The sequence below is a fragment of the Physeter macrocephalus genome, chromosome 15 (assembly GCF_002837175.3).
Source record: "Physeter macrocephalus isolate SW-GA chromosome 15, ASM283717v5, whole genome shotgun sequence".
NCBI lineage: Eukaryota > Metazoa > Chordata > Mammalia > Artiodactyla > Physeteridae > Physeter > Physeter macrocephalus.
In genome coordinates this window covers 79,653,144-79,672,144 of record NC_041228.1, presented here as the reverse complement: position 1 = coordinate 79,672,144, position 19,001 = coordinate 79,653,144, and the positions used below count along the sequence as shown (strand labels likewise).

The following is a 19,001-nucleotide window of genomic DNA, read 5'->3' as shown; positions in this document are numbered from 1 at the left end:
TGTTTGCTATAAATAATCCTCAGCTTTCTGAACTTCTTTTAATATTGCTTACATTTGTTTTGGTATAATATTTTGAGAAATTATCATTATTTAACTGGTAGAAATAGACCCAGTAATTCTATAATTTAGAGATTTGAGAGTTATTGATAAGAGCTGTCTCCATCATCATTCTAAATTTTCAGGGAAAGGAAAAGAAAATATACAATGATATAGTGGGAAAATAATAACCATTTATTTTTTGCAAAAGTGTTTGAGTGACTTGGAACAACTTTAATTAGAATTAGCACCCTGGTCAAATCTGCAGGGTAATTTATTCATAGATCTCCAAATAGTGCATCATGGATGCTCAGTAAATGTTTAGTAAATTAATAAATATAGTGGTTCGAGCACTACATCTTTCTGTAGACCTAACATAGACCACAAGCTCACGAGAGCCTTGATAAATGTGAATGGAAGATGATGACATGGTGAGTGAACAGGGACCACAGGATGATGGGAAGAGGAAGGATGTGGACGGCTGCAACCCTGCAGTGTTAGCTCTCTCATCCCCTCCATCTGCCATAAAAGGTTTCTGACCACTAGGGAAAAATGTGAGACGTGGAAAAGACAACCCTTTATTTCAAGGGTTTTCAATCGTACAAAAATTGTTGCCACCGTACTGATAATGGTATCATTTTATTATGTTTTTTGTTAGGTTCAGGTTCTTCGGAATGCCGGAGAAGAAGTGACCCTGACGGTCTCATTTTTTAAAAGAGCACCTGCTTTCCTCAAACTCCCACTGAACGAAGATTGTGCATGTAAGCATTTATGAAGAATAGGTAAAATGCTCGCGTCATATGTACTTTCTAAACCATTATTTCCTGGCAGTAATTAGTAATTTCTTTTTAAAGTTGGGATTTCTGCCTGAACGCAAACATTTTTCTTTACTATCACAAAGCATTCAATTAACCCTTCTCCAAAGGGAGCAGCTGTTGTTTGTGTTTCAGAATGTATTCACATTTAGTTATTTTCCAACCTGTAATTGGGGAAATATTATTTACCTTAAAAATAAATGTCATATCAAACATATACATTTTGTATCTCTATTAAAATTTCATTCATATTGTTTGATGAATATATATTCTCTAAGTAGAAAATAATATTCTCTTATTTGGCTACTGAACTTACTAAATAAGCATTTACACTTAATGTGTCCTGATGAGAATAGGGAGATTGAAGGAAGCCCCAGTCTATGTGGAAATGTCATAATTTTCATAAGAGCTACTTAAAAATTTCTGTATCTATTTGCATATTATGAAATGAAATGCATATTATCTTATAGTTTTTGCTGAAATCAAGGAAGAATTATTTTTAACTGAGGCACAGTTTACATGAAGTGCAATGAAGATCTTCAACGCTCGGTGAGACCAGCTCCGACAAATGCTCACGTTTGCTTAAGCCACATCCCTTTAGATCACAGAACGGTTCTGCTGTGCCTCTTCCAGTAGATAACATTCCCAGAAACAGCTACTTGACCTAATTTCTTGTCATCAAGTATTAATGTAATCAAACTGTATTTATTCTTTTACGTCTGCTTCTTTCATTATGAACCATCTCGTGTTACCTATTTCAGGAGTTTATTTACATTGCTGTATAGTATTCTACTACATGAGTGTAGTAAAGTTTGGTAATGCATTCTCCTGCTGATAGACAGCAGAACTGTTTCTGGTATTTTGCTATTGTAAATAAAGCTGCCATAAACGTTCTCGTACAAGGCTTCTGGAAGTCATAGTATTTTATGTCACTGCTATAAGTACGTAGGAGTGGAATTGCTGAGTCACAAGATAGGTGTGTAATCAACTTGCTAGCAAACTGCCAAATATATTTCTAAGGTGGACGTATATTTAAAAACCTCCCACTGTCCACTCCAGTGGTGGATGAGAGAGGTCTGGCTGCTCTCCATTAATTCCAATATTTGATGGTCAAAAATTTCTTTAGCTATTCTCTTGAGTGTGTAGTGGTACCGAATTGTAGTTTTAATTTGCATTTCCCTGAAGACTCATGACGATTAGCTCCTTGTCATGTGCTATTTGCATATTTTATTATCTATTTGCATATCTTATTTTGTAATGTGCTCACGTCTTTTCCCCATTTTTCTGTTGGTATGCCTTTATATTATCACACTGAAGGAGTCGATAAGCCTGTTTATAATAAGCTTTTTGTTAGCTATACGTGTTACAAACATTCTGTGCATGACTGTATTTTTTACCTAAACGTGTCTCAAGTTTGCACAACTTTTTGATTTTGATAAGGTCTAATTTACCATTTTGTTGTTGTTGTCTTTGTCGTATATGCTTTTGCTTTTCTGCATCTTTTCTAAGAAATATTTGCCTACCCCAAGGTCACAAGGATGTCTCCCTACATTTTTGCAAGCAGCTTTATAGCATTGATTTTTATGTTGAAGTTTATAATCTATCTTATATTAGAAACATTTTGGTTCCGAGGTAGGAATCAAGAATGAAGGAATCACTCTCTTATTTCCACTAATTTATGCGTCTGTTCTTTCACCAAAACCACACTGTTGATCATTGCAGCTTTATAATACTTTAAAAAGTCACCTAGGATAGGTTCTTCAATTGTGTGATACTTCAGGATCATTTGGCTCTTCTAGATTCTTTGCATTACTGCATCCATTTTAAAATAGCACATCAATTTCTATTTAAAAAACTATTATGATTTTGAATGTGACTGAATTTATAGACAATTAATAAAATTAACACCTTAACAATTTTAAACCTTTCATTCCACAAACATATCTTTCCATTTATTTATATTTTATATTTTAATTTTTCTCATCAATATTTTAATGTTTCCAGTGGAAAAATATTGCATATCTTACATTAAATTTATTTTAAGCATTTTATGTTTTTGTTTTATTATAAATAATATTTTGAGGATTTAATTTTCTAATTATCTGTTGCTAACACAGAAACAATAACACATCACATTTTTATACATCAACATTCTGCAGCATAGTTTAATTTTCTTATTAATTCTAGTAAGATTTTTGTACTTTCTCTAAATTTTTCTACATATAAAGTTATGTCATCTGCAAATAATGTTTTGCTTGTTTCTTTCCAAGCTATATTTCTTTTCATTCCTTTCTTTGCGGGGGAGGGGCGGGTGGTGTATTGCAGCAGCTCGGACCTCTTGTAAAATGCTGAGTGAAGTGCTGAGTGCAGACGTCCTTCTCCTGCTCAGGATATTAGTGGGAAATCTTCCATTTTTTTACCATTAAGTGTGGCATCAGCTGTGGGTGTTCACAGATGCCCTTTATTAGAATAGAATAGAGGCGCCCTTATATTAACTGGGTTCCTGAGGATTTTTCTTTTCCTTTCTTTTTTTTAATAGAAGTTAATGTTGAGTTGTGTCAAATATTTTTCCATCCATTGAGATATTACATTTTTTCTTTTTTTCTTATTCTGTTGATCGGGTGACTTTTTAAAAATTGATTTTGAATGACAAATAAAGCTTGCATTCCTAGGATAAACATCATGGTCATGGCGTATTTCTTTTATGCATATTACACGTTTTAATTTGCTAATGTATTGCTATTTTTTTTTAATCTATGTGCTTTAAAAATGTCCAGATGTACTTTTCTTTTCCTGTAGTGTTTTAGTGGGATTTTGGTACCAGGGTTATTATGTTTTTGTATAAGTTGTGAAGTTGTAACTCCTATTTCCAGAGAGAAATTGTTTAACAGAGTTCATACCTCTTTCTTAAATGATGGAATAAATTCACCAGAGAAGCAATCTGATCCTAGAATTATCATTTTTGTTTTGTATGAATTAATTTCTTAAATGGATATAGGCCTTTTTTGATATTCTCTTTTCTTCTTTTGTAAATTTTGGTTAGATATTTTTCAGTATTTTTGTTCATTTCAACTAAGTTGTCAATCTTTGCATGAGTTATTCATCATATCTTTTCATTATCCTTTTAATATCTGTTGATTTGCAGTAATGCCTCCTCCTTCATTCCTGATACTTATAATTTATATTTTCTCTCTTTTACTAGATCGTTTTTGCTGTGGGTTTTATTAATCGTTCCAAAGAACCCATTTTTGTCTTGGTTAGTTCTGTCTGTTGTTTTCAGTGTGCTGTTTCATTGCTTTTCACTTTTATTTTTATTATTTTCTGTCTTCTGTTTACTTTGTTTGCTCTTCCACTTCTAACATCTTAAGACACAAGCATAGATCACTGAGTTTACATCTACCTTCTTTTTGTGCTATAGTTAGGTCTTTAAATTCCAAAGGACTGCTGTCGATGCATTACAGAATTTGATATGCTATGTTTTCATTTTATTCAGTTCAAAATGCATATGAGTTTTAAAGTAATATGTGTGTCCATTAAAAATATTGTCTCATAAGAGAGAAATGCCGAGAAAACATCAAAAGAAAAAATAGCAAAAACAAAGTATGAACTTCTTAAGATTTAAAGAGTGTGAAAACTATATCTAGGCTAGTATAGCAAAAAAGCCTATTTCCCTTCTTAGCACCAGGAAAACTATAGAATTTCAGGGTCATAAAAGAGGAGAGCAGTGTCATTTTTTGGTTTTTTTTAGCACCTGGGTTAATAAATTAGGAGCGTAACCTGTAACGATGTTTGCATTTAAGCATTGTATGTCAAATAAAAATTGGGAATCAATTTCATTAATAGATCGTATTTATCTACATTAACAACTCCAAAAATATAATGTTTACAGAAAAAGCAATGAATCAGAAATCAAGAAATATGTATTTTAATCCTGACTGAAACAATTACTAAATTGTAAAATCTTAGAAAAATCACCAATCTTTAAGACATATATTACTCATCTTTATTGTTTTTTATACAGCAGGTTTTTATTAGTTATTTTATACATATTAAACACTCATCTTTAAAAAATAGACATTGGTAGGTTTCTCATGAGGATCTAATACGAAGTGTTTTAGTTGCAAATTCACAAAATTAAATAGTGTCAACGAGGGTGCTTCCAATTACAGTATATACCAAGAACAGTTGTAAAGACAGAGCACTTACAAACTTTTTTTGCATCATGGAGAATTATGGTAAATAAACATGGGATTTGCTAGTAGATTAAGACATGATATTAAATAGAATTTTGTAGCCAAACAAAATCTTGCACCATTCTAAGTATGATTCATAAGAATAGGCCACTTTGGATAATAAAATGAAATAGTATTTTTTATATGGTTGCATATTTCCCTTAATAAAACCTTAATATTTCTGAAATCAAAGATAAATATTTAGACGTAGAGAATGGACTTGAGGACATGGGGAGGAGGAGGAGTAAGCTGGGACGAAGTGAGAGAGTGGCATGGACATAGATACACTACCAAATGTAAAACAGATAGCTAGTGGGAAGCAGCCACATAGCACAGGGAGATCAGCTCGGTGCTTTGTGACCACCTAGAGGGGTGGGATAGGGAGGGTGGGAGGGAGGGAGATACGAGAGGGAAGAGATATGCGGATACATGTATATGTATAACTGATTCACTTTGTTATAAAGCAGAAACTAACACACCATTGTAAAGCAATTATACTCCAATAAAGACGTTAAAAGAAAAAGAAAAGAAAAGATAAATATTTGCAGGTCTCTTTTGGGGCCACATTAGGTTTTAATTTTTATTTTTGTTTACTTGCAAAACTCTGGCTTTGATATAAGTGAAATACAGATTTATTTTACTACCTGGCTTACCTGATACCACTGAGTGTACTGAATGAAGTACGCCATGTAGAAGGTGTCCGTGTAGAACAAGTGGGCTTCTAACCAACGATGCTGTGACTCTTCCCGCAGGTGCACCGAGTGACCAGAGCAGTGGCACCTCCTCTCCCCTCTGCGACAGTGGCTTACACCTCAACTATCATCCCAACAACACAGTAAGAGGCCCAGGGCACAGTCCCTATTAATGAGGAGGGCACCCAAGAAAAATATATGTAGTTAGATAGAGTTTGCACAAGCTGGTCTAGGACCCGGTTTCTCTGATATAGTTGAAATCCTCGGCTGCTTTATTTTTTGAGAATTATGATAATTCAGGGAGGAGAAAAATAAGTAGGTCTGTTATTTTTTACTGTTATTTTTTCCCCTGTCAGGTCTGTATTAAGCCCTTTGTAAGCTATAGAGACGACTTCGAGAGGTCACGTGTAAAAATCATCCAGTCATTTTATAACATTGCCTATTATATGTAATTTCATGTTCTCAATAATTTGACATGATTTTTATCATTTTTCTTTTGAAATTATTTAGCTGAAAGTAGCTATATAATGCGCCATATATCAGGGTTGCTCAGCAATCTTCGTGCCCACCAGGGAGTTCATGTAAAGGGAGAAAATCTAACCTACACATTGTGTAAAATGTGAGGAATATTAAACTATACATGTATTTAATGATGGATAAATTTGGCATATTTGGTTTATGAAGTGTCCATTTTTATTTTCCACCTGTACTTTGGAGTAAACAGGTTTTTTTTTTCTTTTATAAATATTTTGAAACCCCTTGTACTTCGCCCTTCAAAACATGTACACATTCTAAAGACAAAACGATTCCCTCTGGTTAAGGTGAGACTAACAATTTCCCCTGTGCTCACAGGCATGGAGAGAAGCAGAGCTCGCTTTATGTAGAGTTTTATTTCCTGTTCCACGTATTAGGGTGTATGTGACCTGGAGCTTCTTCCGACTGGTGCGATTCACTGTCCATTGGAAATTCTTGACCTAATTGTGGCGTTTTACTCCAGAATCCTCCTCTGAACATCTGCAGGTCTCCGTGGCCTTCACTGTACAGAACTGCTCAGCATTAATCTCAGCTGAGTCCCACAGGCCTCCATGTCTTTTTCATTTGTTTGTTTTTTTGCTCTGAAAGAGGAACCCTTGGCAACATCAAAGGTTATCTCTACAAGTATAAACCAACCCCATCTGGGTGTACTTCACTGCCCGTCTCTTTTACTTTTGTTACCAGAGAAATAACCGTCACACAACAGTTAATACTTAAAATGCGGGATCTTCAGAAGATGGCAAGATCTGAGTGACTTAATTTCCTGATGAGAGAGCGAATATACACGTCCTGTGCTCCCATCAGCTCCCTCCTCAAGGCTCTTACAACCTCCAACCCAGTCTTTGCCTCTTGCTTCAGTAATTGCTCTGCTCACCTCTGTCCCTTCCAGCGGAGACGCTCTTGAGGCCTTTGATGTCTTTCCAGTCCTTTGTGCTGGGCGGTGCCCTGACCCCCCGCTGCTGTGAGTGTCGCTGCCCCTCTTTCAGGAGTCTCTGCCTGGACTCGGTATGGCTGCGGCCGAGGACGCAGAGATGGGGCACAGAGGCAGCCTCCCCGGCCTTGGCAGGTGACACGGTGGCCACCCGCCCGCAGGAGCCCACATATAGCCAGGTGTTCCCTCCTCATCCACTTTCTCCTGAGAGCTTTCCCCACCCATGTCACTCACACAGGAGTCCCCATCTCAGCTCTGCCATTTACTGCAGAACGGGGACAAAGTGCCTGGGAATATTTTTATTCTAGTTCTGGCCCCTGTACCCTTGGACTCCCGTGTAATAATAAGTGGACAGGAAGGTCTGTGGGTAGGAGCCGTTCTGGTCTGTTTCTAACGCATCCCACTGACGGGCACAACAGCATCTACGGACGTGGTTACGTGACTTGTGCCTCTCTATGGTTGCTTGATATAATGTCTTCCTTTACAAAGGCATGATGAGAGTAAGGAAACCGCTCAGCAGTTCTGTAACATGGCTGTTCCAAACAAATCCAGCTGTAAACTTTTCAAAAAAATCTATCATCATAAATTGTTCTTACTGAGTTGTGTCGTTCCGTTTTCAAGAGGCAGATTTTATTTCCATTTTTAGCATTAGGATTGAACATTATTTGACATTGCTAAAGATCTTTAAGTGTAAGGAAATTAATGGCACTTATGATGTTTTAGACAATAAGAATCAAGACATATATAAATCAAAGTGTAATAAAAATAAAGACAGTAATTGCATTTAAGTTAATTGGATATTTGCTGAGAACCTAGTCTGAGAAAACCCTCTTCAAGGTGCCATGGGAAAAAGTCCATTATGGTTCCTGACCCCCAAAAGTTTAAAATCCAGATCTATAAAAGTAACTGTAATGTAAGCAGGAAAATTACAATGGACGTTAGCATTCTAATATCTGAGAAAAGGGCTGCTAGAGTCTTTGAACATCTGACTTACAGAAATCAACAAAAATGGGGGACTTCAGACCAAATGTGAGCCCGCCTGGGAATCAGACCTGAGTGGGTCACACAGGGTCGGCATCCGGTTGAGGGGGTGGAGGACGTGTCTGCTCAGAGGTTCATGAAATGAGGGGCGGTCAGAAGCGTGTCTCCTCCTGACCCATCACTAAATGATGAGGCACCTGGGCACCCGGGAGGTGCGTTCCGCAGAAAGTGTGCAGATCGCAGAGACGGGGTCCATAAGAGAAGCACTCGGTCCTCTGCTGTGTCCGCGTCCTCACCTCTATCCCAAGCCCAGGGATTCTGTCTTTAGTTCCCGTGCCTTAATTATTCTCTGAAGGAAATTTTGCGTAAGCAGGTGCCATTTGAGTTCCCTCAAACATTCTGTGGATATTTTAAGGCAGCATTTTACACATATGAGAAAATAACACCTTATAATATACATATTAACATCACTCCACTTTCTTACATAAACGTGTAGTCTAGTCCTTCTGAGGGCCTGAGATCACTAATTTTTAGCATATATTTGTGCTCACCAGGAGACTTAAATTCAGATAACCAGCTGACCAGATTCTGAGAGACGTTTTTCTTAACTGTCTGCCTTTAATGAATACTTTTATGCCAAGTGCTTAGCAACATTTGGATCAGCGTTCTGCCCTGTATGCTATTCTATTCTGGTCTGATAATTGCTCTTGAGGTTATTGTATGGCAACATACCTTGAAATGTGTTACATTTTGAGAAGAGAGTTTATTTGAAAGCAAAGACTATGTAAATGCTACTTTTCCCGTTCACACTATTAACATTATAGGAAACAACATTCTCGACACTGAAGAATAAAGCTCTTGAAAAGTAGTTACGGGCTTTAAAGCCATAAAAATTCTTGTGTTTTTAGATCATTTTATATACAATTAAAAATAACTCCAAGACTGCTGTTACACAACAAGACTAGAAAGCAAATTTATATTCTACTATTAGAATTAAAATAAATAAGGATAAATAATTTTCAAAAGATACCAGATATTCCACTGCAAATAACAGATCTGTAAAATGAAATACATTGGCCCTGATTAGTTCAATAGCTGAAGTGGGACTTATCTCGTATTTTTTATAAGAAAGGAACATAAAAAAAAGTGACATGTTTACATCTTTGGTGCATAAAGACATGCAGTCGGGGTGCTACATCAGGACATGTCAAAGATCACATGTGTTTTTACATCTGCTGACCCACGAAGTCTATAACATGTGATTTGTAAAACTTACCATCCTCACCTATTGGTGATTGTCATCCTCCATATTCCATTACCTGTGTCTTTTATGTTCTTTTACATTTTCTATCTGTTCAGGGAACAATGAAGTGAGAGGATCTCTTTGTGCTTTTCATGAACGACAGGAAATAAATAATTTGCCTAAAGTTACGTTGCAAAACTGTGAAATAATCAAGACAGACATCTGAGTCATTCTTTCCGTGGTTTCAGCTCCGATTAGAAAAGTTAAATGTCGTGCTGTGGTGTCAGAGAGACGTAGGTCGGAGTGAATCCTGGCCCTGTTGCTGGCCGGCTGGGGGCCTCGGGTAGACGCCTGACTGTACAACCTCTCAGGCGTGGGCCTCGGACACGGGGCCCGGGAGCAGGTTTCAGCCACGCGCTGCCGTGAGCTTAGTGACGGGGCTGCTCTGTCAGGTCCGGCCCGGCCACAGAAACCGCGCCCGTTTACCCCAGGTGTCACACAGGATTGTGGTTTCAAGTGCCCTCATGCAGAAAAGACGGGAAGCAATAATTTACTGCTTCTAAAAACCTTTAGGCTTTCCTTTGGTGACAGCCTTGTCTTTGGAGATGGGTGCGGTTTGGCACAGAAGTGCTACATAACTTGCCCCAGGACTCATCAGTCGGGAAATTGGGATTTTGAACCCAGATGGTCTAATTCTTACGGGGAGCCTCAGCCCTCACGTGCTGACCATCTGTGGCATCTGACGTGAGGGCCAGGAGAAAGGAAACGATGAATGGGAAACCTGGGTCTGTGCCTTTCAGTCACCATAGAAGCCCTGAAAGCAGCCGTCTTGCACCAAAGGCTGTGTGTCCCGGAGACCTGTCACCAGTGGAGCCCCTCGCTCTCGTCAGCCAGGCCCCCCTCCCGGGCACTCTCAAATGCTCGAAGGATTTCGTAGACTTTCATTGGCACAATGGTCGACAATTAACCTAACGCCAGAGAACTCTCAACCTCTAGTGAAAATAATGGAAGTCTCCCCCTCCCCCCAAATAAGCAATTTTGAAGAAGTTAATACCCGAAAGAAAAGTTAATAATGTCTAGACTCACAGAGGTTCAACATTTAGACTAAAATAGAATGTCCTTCTAGCATCATCTCTCAAAAATTATAGACTCTATAGCCTGGAGAAGAATCTGTGTCAGCAGTTCTCTGATCAGATGGCGCCTTGGCCTGTACAGCCCAGGCCGACTACCTGTCAACATCATTCCTGTGCTGGTGCCAGGAAAAATCTTAGCTGGGAAGCTGATCCAGTGAAAGAAACACGGATCAACATCAGCTGAAAAACTCAAATGTTATCCAAAGATATGTCTTTTGTGTACATAAGGGAAAAAACTTAAGCTTTTTATGGAACCTAAAATATATGTAATTTTAAACCAGTAGTAGTTGTCTTAACATTAATACAGTATAAGAAAATAGAGACATTTTATTGACATAAACATGAAATTAAAACAATGGACAAAGATTTCCTGAGTAGTGTTTGAGGGTTGTTCTATAGGAATATTCATTCTACTCAAAAATATTTTTAAGGAAGTGATGACTCATCAGCCCTTAGAACAACGCTTAGTGCTTAGCAGATAGAAAGCACTTGCTAATTGAACTTCCTTGATTTTTGTCACCTACCGGTTCACTGGAATTGGTAAGTTCCGCCCCACCCTTCTCATCCTTGAATGCATTCAGTCGTCGCTACTGTCTTTCTTCTTCCTTCTCCTCTGCCCATTTTTCATGTTTTCACTACAATTCTTAATCTCAGTGAGTCCCTCCTCACTTGCTTATAGAATTCCGTTAACAGCGCAATTAACGAATACAACTTTATTGCCAACCAACAGGGATTTCTCGTGGTATTCTTTAAGTGCCTTGTGATTATTTAAGGGTAAAAGAGGCCTCAGGTGAACAGGGTGTGACAGCAACACTGAAAACACGGAAACACAGCAGCAACGCTGAGCGCCCGCTCTCTTTTCAGGACGCGCTGTCCCGCTCTTCGTGGCCCGCGGCCCCGGGCCTGAGGTGGGACAAGCGATGGCGCGACCTCAGGCTCGTCCCTCTGTTGCATTCCCGGCTCTCGCAGTGCGTGCCCGGGACGGACCGCAGCCGGTGAGTTCATGTCAGCGGCCTCCGCTCGCCTGTTGATTGCCAATGAGACCTGGAGCGAAACCTGTAACATGACATGCCTTACGGTTCTTACCTTCAGGTTTCTAAGTGGGAAGACCCGCAGAAGAGTAGCATGACGTAGTAAAACACACCTCAGCGCAGGCGCTCGAGGCATAGGCTGGGCTCAGTTCTCAGCCCTGCTGACCGGGTCCTGGTGACAGTCAGGTACCAGCTCCATCACCCTGCTGCCTCCGAGTCGGGGCTCAGCTCAGTGGCTGGGTCGGCTCGGCTGCCACCAGGGAGGGTGGGCCGAGGGGGCCGGTGGCCACTGCTTTACGCCGCCGGGCCGCGGCGAAGGCTCAGCTCTCCCTGGAGCCGGGGATGGAGGGGGCGCGGAGGGCAGTCAGCCGCCTCCCACAAGCTGACCCCACCTTGGGATATGGCGGGTGGTTGGAGCCGGAGGTCCTGCTGGGCCAGAGCGGTCAGCCTGGGAAGCGGGTGGAGGGCTGGGCAGCTCGTCTCGGGCCGCCTCACTCAGCCTCGGGGCTGCAGGCGGGCGTGGAGGCTCAGCTCCCCGCCGGACCTCAGGCCACCTGGACGGGGAGGGGAGCCTGGAGAGCTGCCTGCTTCTCGCGCGTGGGGATGGGCAGGGCGGCTTCCTGCTCGACCCCTTGAGCGCCAGCAGGCGGGGAGTAGGAGGACAGGGGGAAGACCGGCTCCTGCTCTGCCTGCCGAAACCCTGGGGGGAAGGGTGGTGGTGCCACTGATGTTTGGCCAGATTAGGGCAGGCCGCCAAAAAGGTGGCATGCTCTTAGCCCACTGGTTTGCTAGCCTTCTAACTACGAGGACAGACTTTTCCTTGAAGCACTTTCTTGTCTTGCTGTTTGGTCATCCTGGATGGAGACCCTGGAGCACCCTGCCTAGGACACACGGGAGGCGACAGGGAAGTCCAGGAGACTGACCCCCCTGTCACCTCTCAGCCCCACGGGCCCCAGCAGTCGCCTTACCCTTCCACCTTTCAGGAGCTGCCTGTGCTGGCCCTCGGGTCACGTTCAAGGTCCTTTAGTCGTATTAGGGAGCCCTTGGGAGGGATGGGCTGCTCTCCCTTGCCCGGAATTGGAGGCTTACCGGTACTGATGGTCAGATATTTTTATTATGTATTTAATAGTGTTCCCTAAGTTTTGTTACAATTACTTCTTTGACCCATGGGCTATTTACAAGTGTATTGCAAAATTTCAAAGTAGTTTGAGATTTTTTAAAATTATCTCTTTTGTTATTGCTTGCTCGTATGATTTCATGCTGAGTGGCTTCAGTCCTTTGATATTTGTTGAGACTAGATTTCACCCAGTATATAAATAATTTTGACAAGTGTTCCATGTGCGCTTCAAAGAATGTGCAGTGTCGGGCTTCCCTGGTGGCGCAGTGGTTGCGCGTCCACCTGCCGATGCGGGGGACGCGGGTTCGCGCCCCGGTCCGGGAGGATCCCACGTGCCGCGGAGCGGCTGGGCCCGTGAGCCACGGCCGCTGCGCCTGCGCGTCCGGAGCCTGTGCTCCGCAACGGGAGAGGCCAGAGGCCCGTGTACCGCAAAAAAAAAAAAAAAAAAAAAAAAAAAAAAAAGACTGTGCAGTGTCATTTTCCTTAGTTCAGTGTCTACATATTTCAGCTAGGTTGTATTTGTTCATTAGGGATTCTGAGCCTCTGTATCATTAATGATGTTTTTGTCTGTTTATTGTCTCCGATATGGAGAGAAATGCATTAGTCTCCCCGTATGATGGTGGCTTTGTGTATTTCTCCTTTTAAGTGTGTCATTATTTGCTTTATATATTTAATTCTATATTATAGGATACAAACAGATTTAGATTTTTTACAATTTCCTGAGGATGACCCTTTTATCATTATGAAATGTCCTATATCTCTGGAATTCTTTCTTACCTTCGAGAATTACATAAGGTATCTACACTGTATATTCTTTTATCCATTTCTTTCAACTCTTTTTAGCCCTGTGCTATAATATGTATCTCTTCTGTGTCGCATATACTTTTTTCTTTTTTTTTTTTAAATTCAAAGTAACAATCTTAGTCTTTTAATTGGATTATTTAGTCTAGTTGCTTTTAACATAATCACTGGTATATCAGAGATTATATCTGCCATCTTACTATTTGCTTTCTACTCAACACTCTAGTTCTTGTTTTTTATAATTAAAATTTTTGTTTTGAGATAATTATAGATTCATATGCAGTTGTAGAAATAATAGAGAGCGATTACATTTATTTTTTGCCCATTTACCCAAATGGTAACATCTTGCAAAATTATAGTCCAACACCCCATTTAGGAAAACTGACATTGACAAAAACCACCACTCATTCATTCAGATTTCACATGCCTGAGTGTATGAGAGTGTGTGTGTGTGTGTGTGTGTGTGTGTGTCTGTGTCTGTATGTTTAGTTCTATAGAATTATATCACATGCTCATGTTCTCATATCCACCAACCCAAGCACAAGGCAGAAGAGTTCCATCACCACAAGAACCCTCCTGTTGCCTGTCTGTAACCATGCCGGCATCCTTCTTCTCCGTCACATGACAACTCACTACTCTGTTCTTCACCTCTAATTATTTTGTCATTTTAAGAACATTATGTAAATGGAATCCTACATTATGTAACTGTATTGGACTGAATTTTCTCACTCAGCATAATTCTTTGGTAATTCTTCCTAGTAGTTGCATTTTTCAATTGTTTATCCCTTTTTATTTCCGATAGTATTCTGATAGTATGGATGTATCACATTTTAAAAATTCATCCCTTAAAGGACATCTGGGTTGTTCCAGTTAATTCTAAATAAGGATGCATTGACCGTTTTGTATAGATTTTTGTGGGAATGTGCGTTTTCATTTCTTCAGGTAAATGTTCAAGAACTCGAGTACTTGGTTGCGTGATAACAGCGTGTTTAGTTTATTGAGAAACAGACACATTGTTTTGTAGGTGGCTGTACAGTTTTGCATTCCCACCAGCAGGATATGAGCCATCCGGTTTCTCTACATCTTTGCCAGAATTGGGAGTTGCTGCTCTCTTTTACTTTACCAGTCTTACAGGTATAAGATATAGGTATGATAGATCGCTGTGACCTGAATTTGCATGTCCTAGTGATGCTCAGCATCTTTTCATGTGCTTATTTATCACATGAAATCCTCTTTGGTGAAATGTCTCTTTGTCTTTTGACCATTTTGTAATCGGCTTTGCTTATATATTTTTATTTATTTTTTTACTGTTGAGATTTGAGAGTTTTATATATATTCAAGAAAAAAGTCCTTTGTCTCAACACACTAGTTTCTGTATTCTATTTTCTTTAACTTTTTTCTTACTTTTTGAAATAATTAAACCTTTTTATTTTTTCATAGTTCCTCTATTCTGTTGCTATATATGCATTCTTTTATTTTGTTCTAGTTATTGCCTAAACGTTACACCGTATGTCTTAGTCCTTCCAGGCTGCTATAACAAAACACAGCAGATAATAACAGCAGTAAACAACAGAAATGTGTTTCTCACACTTCTGGATGCTGGAAGTCCTAGAATAAGGCCCCTAGATCATGTTCTAGTCCTTTGATGAAGCCCCCACCCCCACCCCTTCTTGGTTCATATCTGGTGTCTTCTCACTCTGTCCTCACTTGTTGGAAGGGTCAGGGATCTCTCTGGAAGCTCTTTTATAAATCACTAACCCCAGTTCACGAGGGCTCGCCACCCGCCCATGGCTCTAGCATCTCCCCAAAGCCCCACCTCTCGATACCATCACGTTGCTCACTAGGATTTCGAAACATGACTAGGAGGTGAGGCACCAACACTCAGACCATAGCACCGTCCATACATGATTTATTAGTGTTTAATGCAATTTATTAATTTTGCCTCTTTCAGAAAATTCTAGAAACTTAGAACACTTTAACTAATTCCTTTATTTCTTTCTTGTCTTTGGGCATATATACAGAGAGAGATTTGAATTATATATGTATCTTAAATTCCTCAAGATATTTTATTATTTTCAGCTATTATTCAAATGTATCCTACCTTTAATCTTTCTGTTTCTCTTCATTTTTTTTCTTTTGTTTCTATTTTTCTTCTGCTTTAAGAACTTTTGAAATATTTCTGTTAATGGTATTTTTAATGTGTATACTTATTTTCTTTTGTTTTGTTTTTACTTTAAAAAATTTATGTAGTTACATGATTTAAAAATGGTTAGCTAAAGCAATTTATGAGAAAAAAGAAATTGTATGAATCCAGGTGACTTCTTACATTTTTACTTTTATGGCACCTCAACACATCAACAGCTTTTAGCAACTGAATTAATTTCACTCAGTAAATATGACAGTAATAAGCAGTTATAAGCACAGCACTCTTCTGAGTGGATGGCACAGCAGTGCAGATTGTTGCCGCGTTCGCCCAGTAAGTGCTGATTTAATGTCTGTGTAGCAGGTGTTGTGTTTGCTTCTTTCTGTGAAGGGGCTCACAGTCCAGTGGCAGTTGAGACAGTGAGGGGATGAAAAAGAAAAGATAAATTATTGGCCCAAGATGACACATATACAACATTGTTGAGCTTGGTTCGAAATCTAGGATATTATGTGCTGGTTGGTTTGGCCAAGGCCCATACTTTTAACTCTGATGATGTGATACGTCTCATACTTAATGGCCACAAAGTTGTGTTACTGTCATATGCTATTATGTAGCATGAATGAGAACATCACACTGTTTTATCAGTGGTGAGACAGTTTATGTTCATCGTAGAGTAATGATTTAGAAGTATATGTCTCATTTCAGTTCTTAAGTATCAAAATATGACAGAACATTGAAGTGTCAGGGAATGAGAATGGGAAGGTTATTAAGGAGAAGAAAGTGGTTGATGGTATTAACTACAGAATAGAAATACTGGATAGACTGAGAAACAGATTAAGCTTAAGGTGACTTTGGCTAGAGTAATTGTCGGCGTGAATTGGATAGAAAAAACTGTTTGTTATGAGAAGGATAGTGACGGTAAAGTAAGGGAAACAGTGTGCAAGGATATGTCATCCATAGTGTGATGGGGGAAGAGATAGAAAATTCAAGGCGTCCCCTGCTCCTGCTTACTGGCTGAGGGGAAGGAGGAGAAACAGCAGCCCCGTTTGGGGCACCATTGCCTTTGCTCTCCCATCGCTCTGTTACAGGTGGTGCTGTGCAGATAGACTGGGAGTCACTGAACGGATTGACTTTCTTCCATTTTCACAGACAGGCCAGCAGGTCCACAAGGACTTCACTCTCTGTGAAGCCGGAACAACTGACGATTTAAAAAATATATTCAACTAAATAACATTAAGATCCTAGTTGATTTCGCCTACTCTATGAGCCATGCAGTGTCCCTGTGTATATGTTTGGAAGTAAGATGTCCTCAGTAGGGGGATGGATAAATAAACTATGGTACACCCAGATAGTAGAATACTGTTCAGCCCCCAAAAGCAATGAACTACTGAGCCACGAAAAGACATGGGAGAACCACAGATGCGTGTCACTGAGTGAAAGAAGCCAGTCTGAAAATCCTGTACGCTGTATGATTCCAACTATGTGACCTTCTGGAAAAGGTGAAGCTATGGAGACAGGAAAAACATCAGTGGTTGCCAGCGGTTGGGAGGTGGAGAGAGACGAAGAGGCAGAGCAGAGGTATTTGGGGGAGTGAAAATATTCTGGATTATGTTATAATAATAGATATATGTCAGTATATATTTGCCCAGACCCATAAGATGTGGGACACCATGAGTAAACCCTAATCTAAACTATGGAGCTTGGGTGACACGACGTGTCGACGTAGGCTCATTAATTATAACAAAAGTGCAACTCTCTTGTGGGAGATGTTGATAACAGAGAGGGTGTGTGTGTGTGTGTGTGTGTGTGTGTGTGGCAGGAAGTCTATGGGAAATCTCTCTACTTTCCCCTCAATGTTGCTATAAACCTAAAACTTCTCTTTACAAAGTCTTTAAAATGTGAGGTATGCAGGACAAAAGTTGCCATCTTCATTTTACACAGAGAGAAATTAGAGGTCGGAGAGTTGCATAAAATCAAGGTACTTGCAATACCTTACAGAATTTAACTGAAGCGGGACAGAAGGGCATTGCAGACAGAGAGAACAGTGGGCGAAAGCCTCTGTTGAATAAAAGTTCAGGGCTTGTGTCGGATTGGTGAATTTCAGCTTTGGAAAATAGGTAACAAAATGGTTTGGAAGAGCTTCTGTACAACCTCACCAAATAGTTCAGGTTTTGAGCCCGAACCGTAAAAGCTGTGATGAGATATGGTGCCCCAAGGTAGCCTCACGAGCAGAAACGATCTGAACTCAGTGAGAAACAGAGCACATTGCTGGACTCATTAACCCGAGCGGGTTTTTTTTGGTTTGTTTGTTTGTTTGGTTGGTTGGTTGGTTTAGCTTTTCCTTTCCTTAATCATCTCCCCAAATTGTTAATAACCAGATCAAGAAAAATGGCCCGTTTTTCAAATACTGCTTGAGTCAGTGCTTTCCTACATCCAGAGAACCACTCTCATGGAACAATCTGATGTTCATCCTGAGTACTGGGACGTCCTTCTTGCTTCTCTCCTGCCTTCATTAACATTTTTCCATGTTCTTATCCACCACAGAGAGAACACATCTGTATCATAAAATACAACATGATCCTTTCGCTCCAAAGAGTCAGGGTTCCCACGGCCCTGCCTGACTCAGGATTAGTTGGAAATGGCGCCACGTGGTTTGCAAAGCACTCATTGATCAAGCTTTGCTTTATTGCCACCTGCAGGACTCACCGCTGCCCCAGACACACATCACAACGAGCCAAACAGCCCCTGTTTCTCACAACCTCTCACGCTTTCACGCTGCTGATATTTGGTTCCGGAGTAACTACCTCCCATCTAGAATGTGCACTTCCTCTCCTCTCCCGCGTCTAAGCCATTCATCCAGTTGGATCCCAAACCCAGGAGCAATGTGGGCTCTGCCTGGTCCCTCATATTCTGTGAAAGGAAGCAATCACTGACCCGCAGACTTTCTAACGCCTTTATAAATCCCGTGAGCGAGCTGTTTTATTTTCACTCTCACTAACACGTGTATTTCGGTCCCACGTCGTCTCGTAGCTGCCAGTTTACCCTACATGGTGTGACAGGACCGCCCACTCCACGCAAATCTGACCGTGGGGGGCCTCCACGGAGGTTCCGCCGTGGGTCGCGTGGGCTCGAAGCTCCTTCCGTGATGTCCACACCCTCCTCCTCCGAGCCTGCCTACTTTCCCATGACGTCCCCGCTGCTTTTCCTGGACAAGGCCGTCTAGCCACTCCAAACCTGTACAGTTGAGTCTCTACAGCTCTCACTCCCCCTGCTTGAAATGCCTTCTCCGACTCGCTCCTCACAAATTCAGCA

At 40.5% G+C, this 19,001-nt stretch overlaps 1 protein-coding gene across 2 annotated transcripts in view; it reads left to right on the top strand.

Annotated features, from left to right (window-relative positions):
* Nucleotides 1-19,001, top strand: part of SNTG1 (syntrophin gamma 1) — a 191,938-nt gene that overhangs the window by 78,988 nt on the left and 93,949 nt on the right. For both annotated transcript variants that reach the window (XM_024127073.2, XM_024127072.2), the window contains exons 7-9: nucleotides 695-797; nucleotides 5,836-5,918; nucleotides 11,462-11,592. In XM_024127073.2, the coding sequence (XP_023982841.1) occupies nucleotides 695-797; nucleotides 5,836-5,918; nucleotides 11,462-11,592 (317 nt within the window). The remainder of the gene's footprint in view (nucleotides 1-694; nucleotides 798-5,835; nucleotides 5,919-11,461; nucleotides 11,593-19,001) is intronic.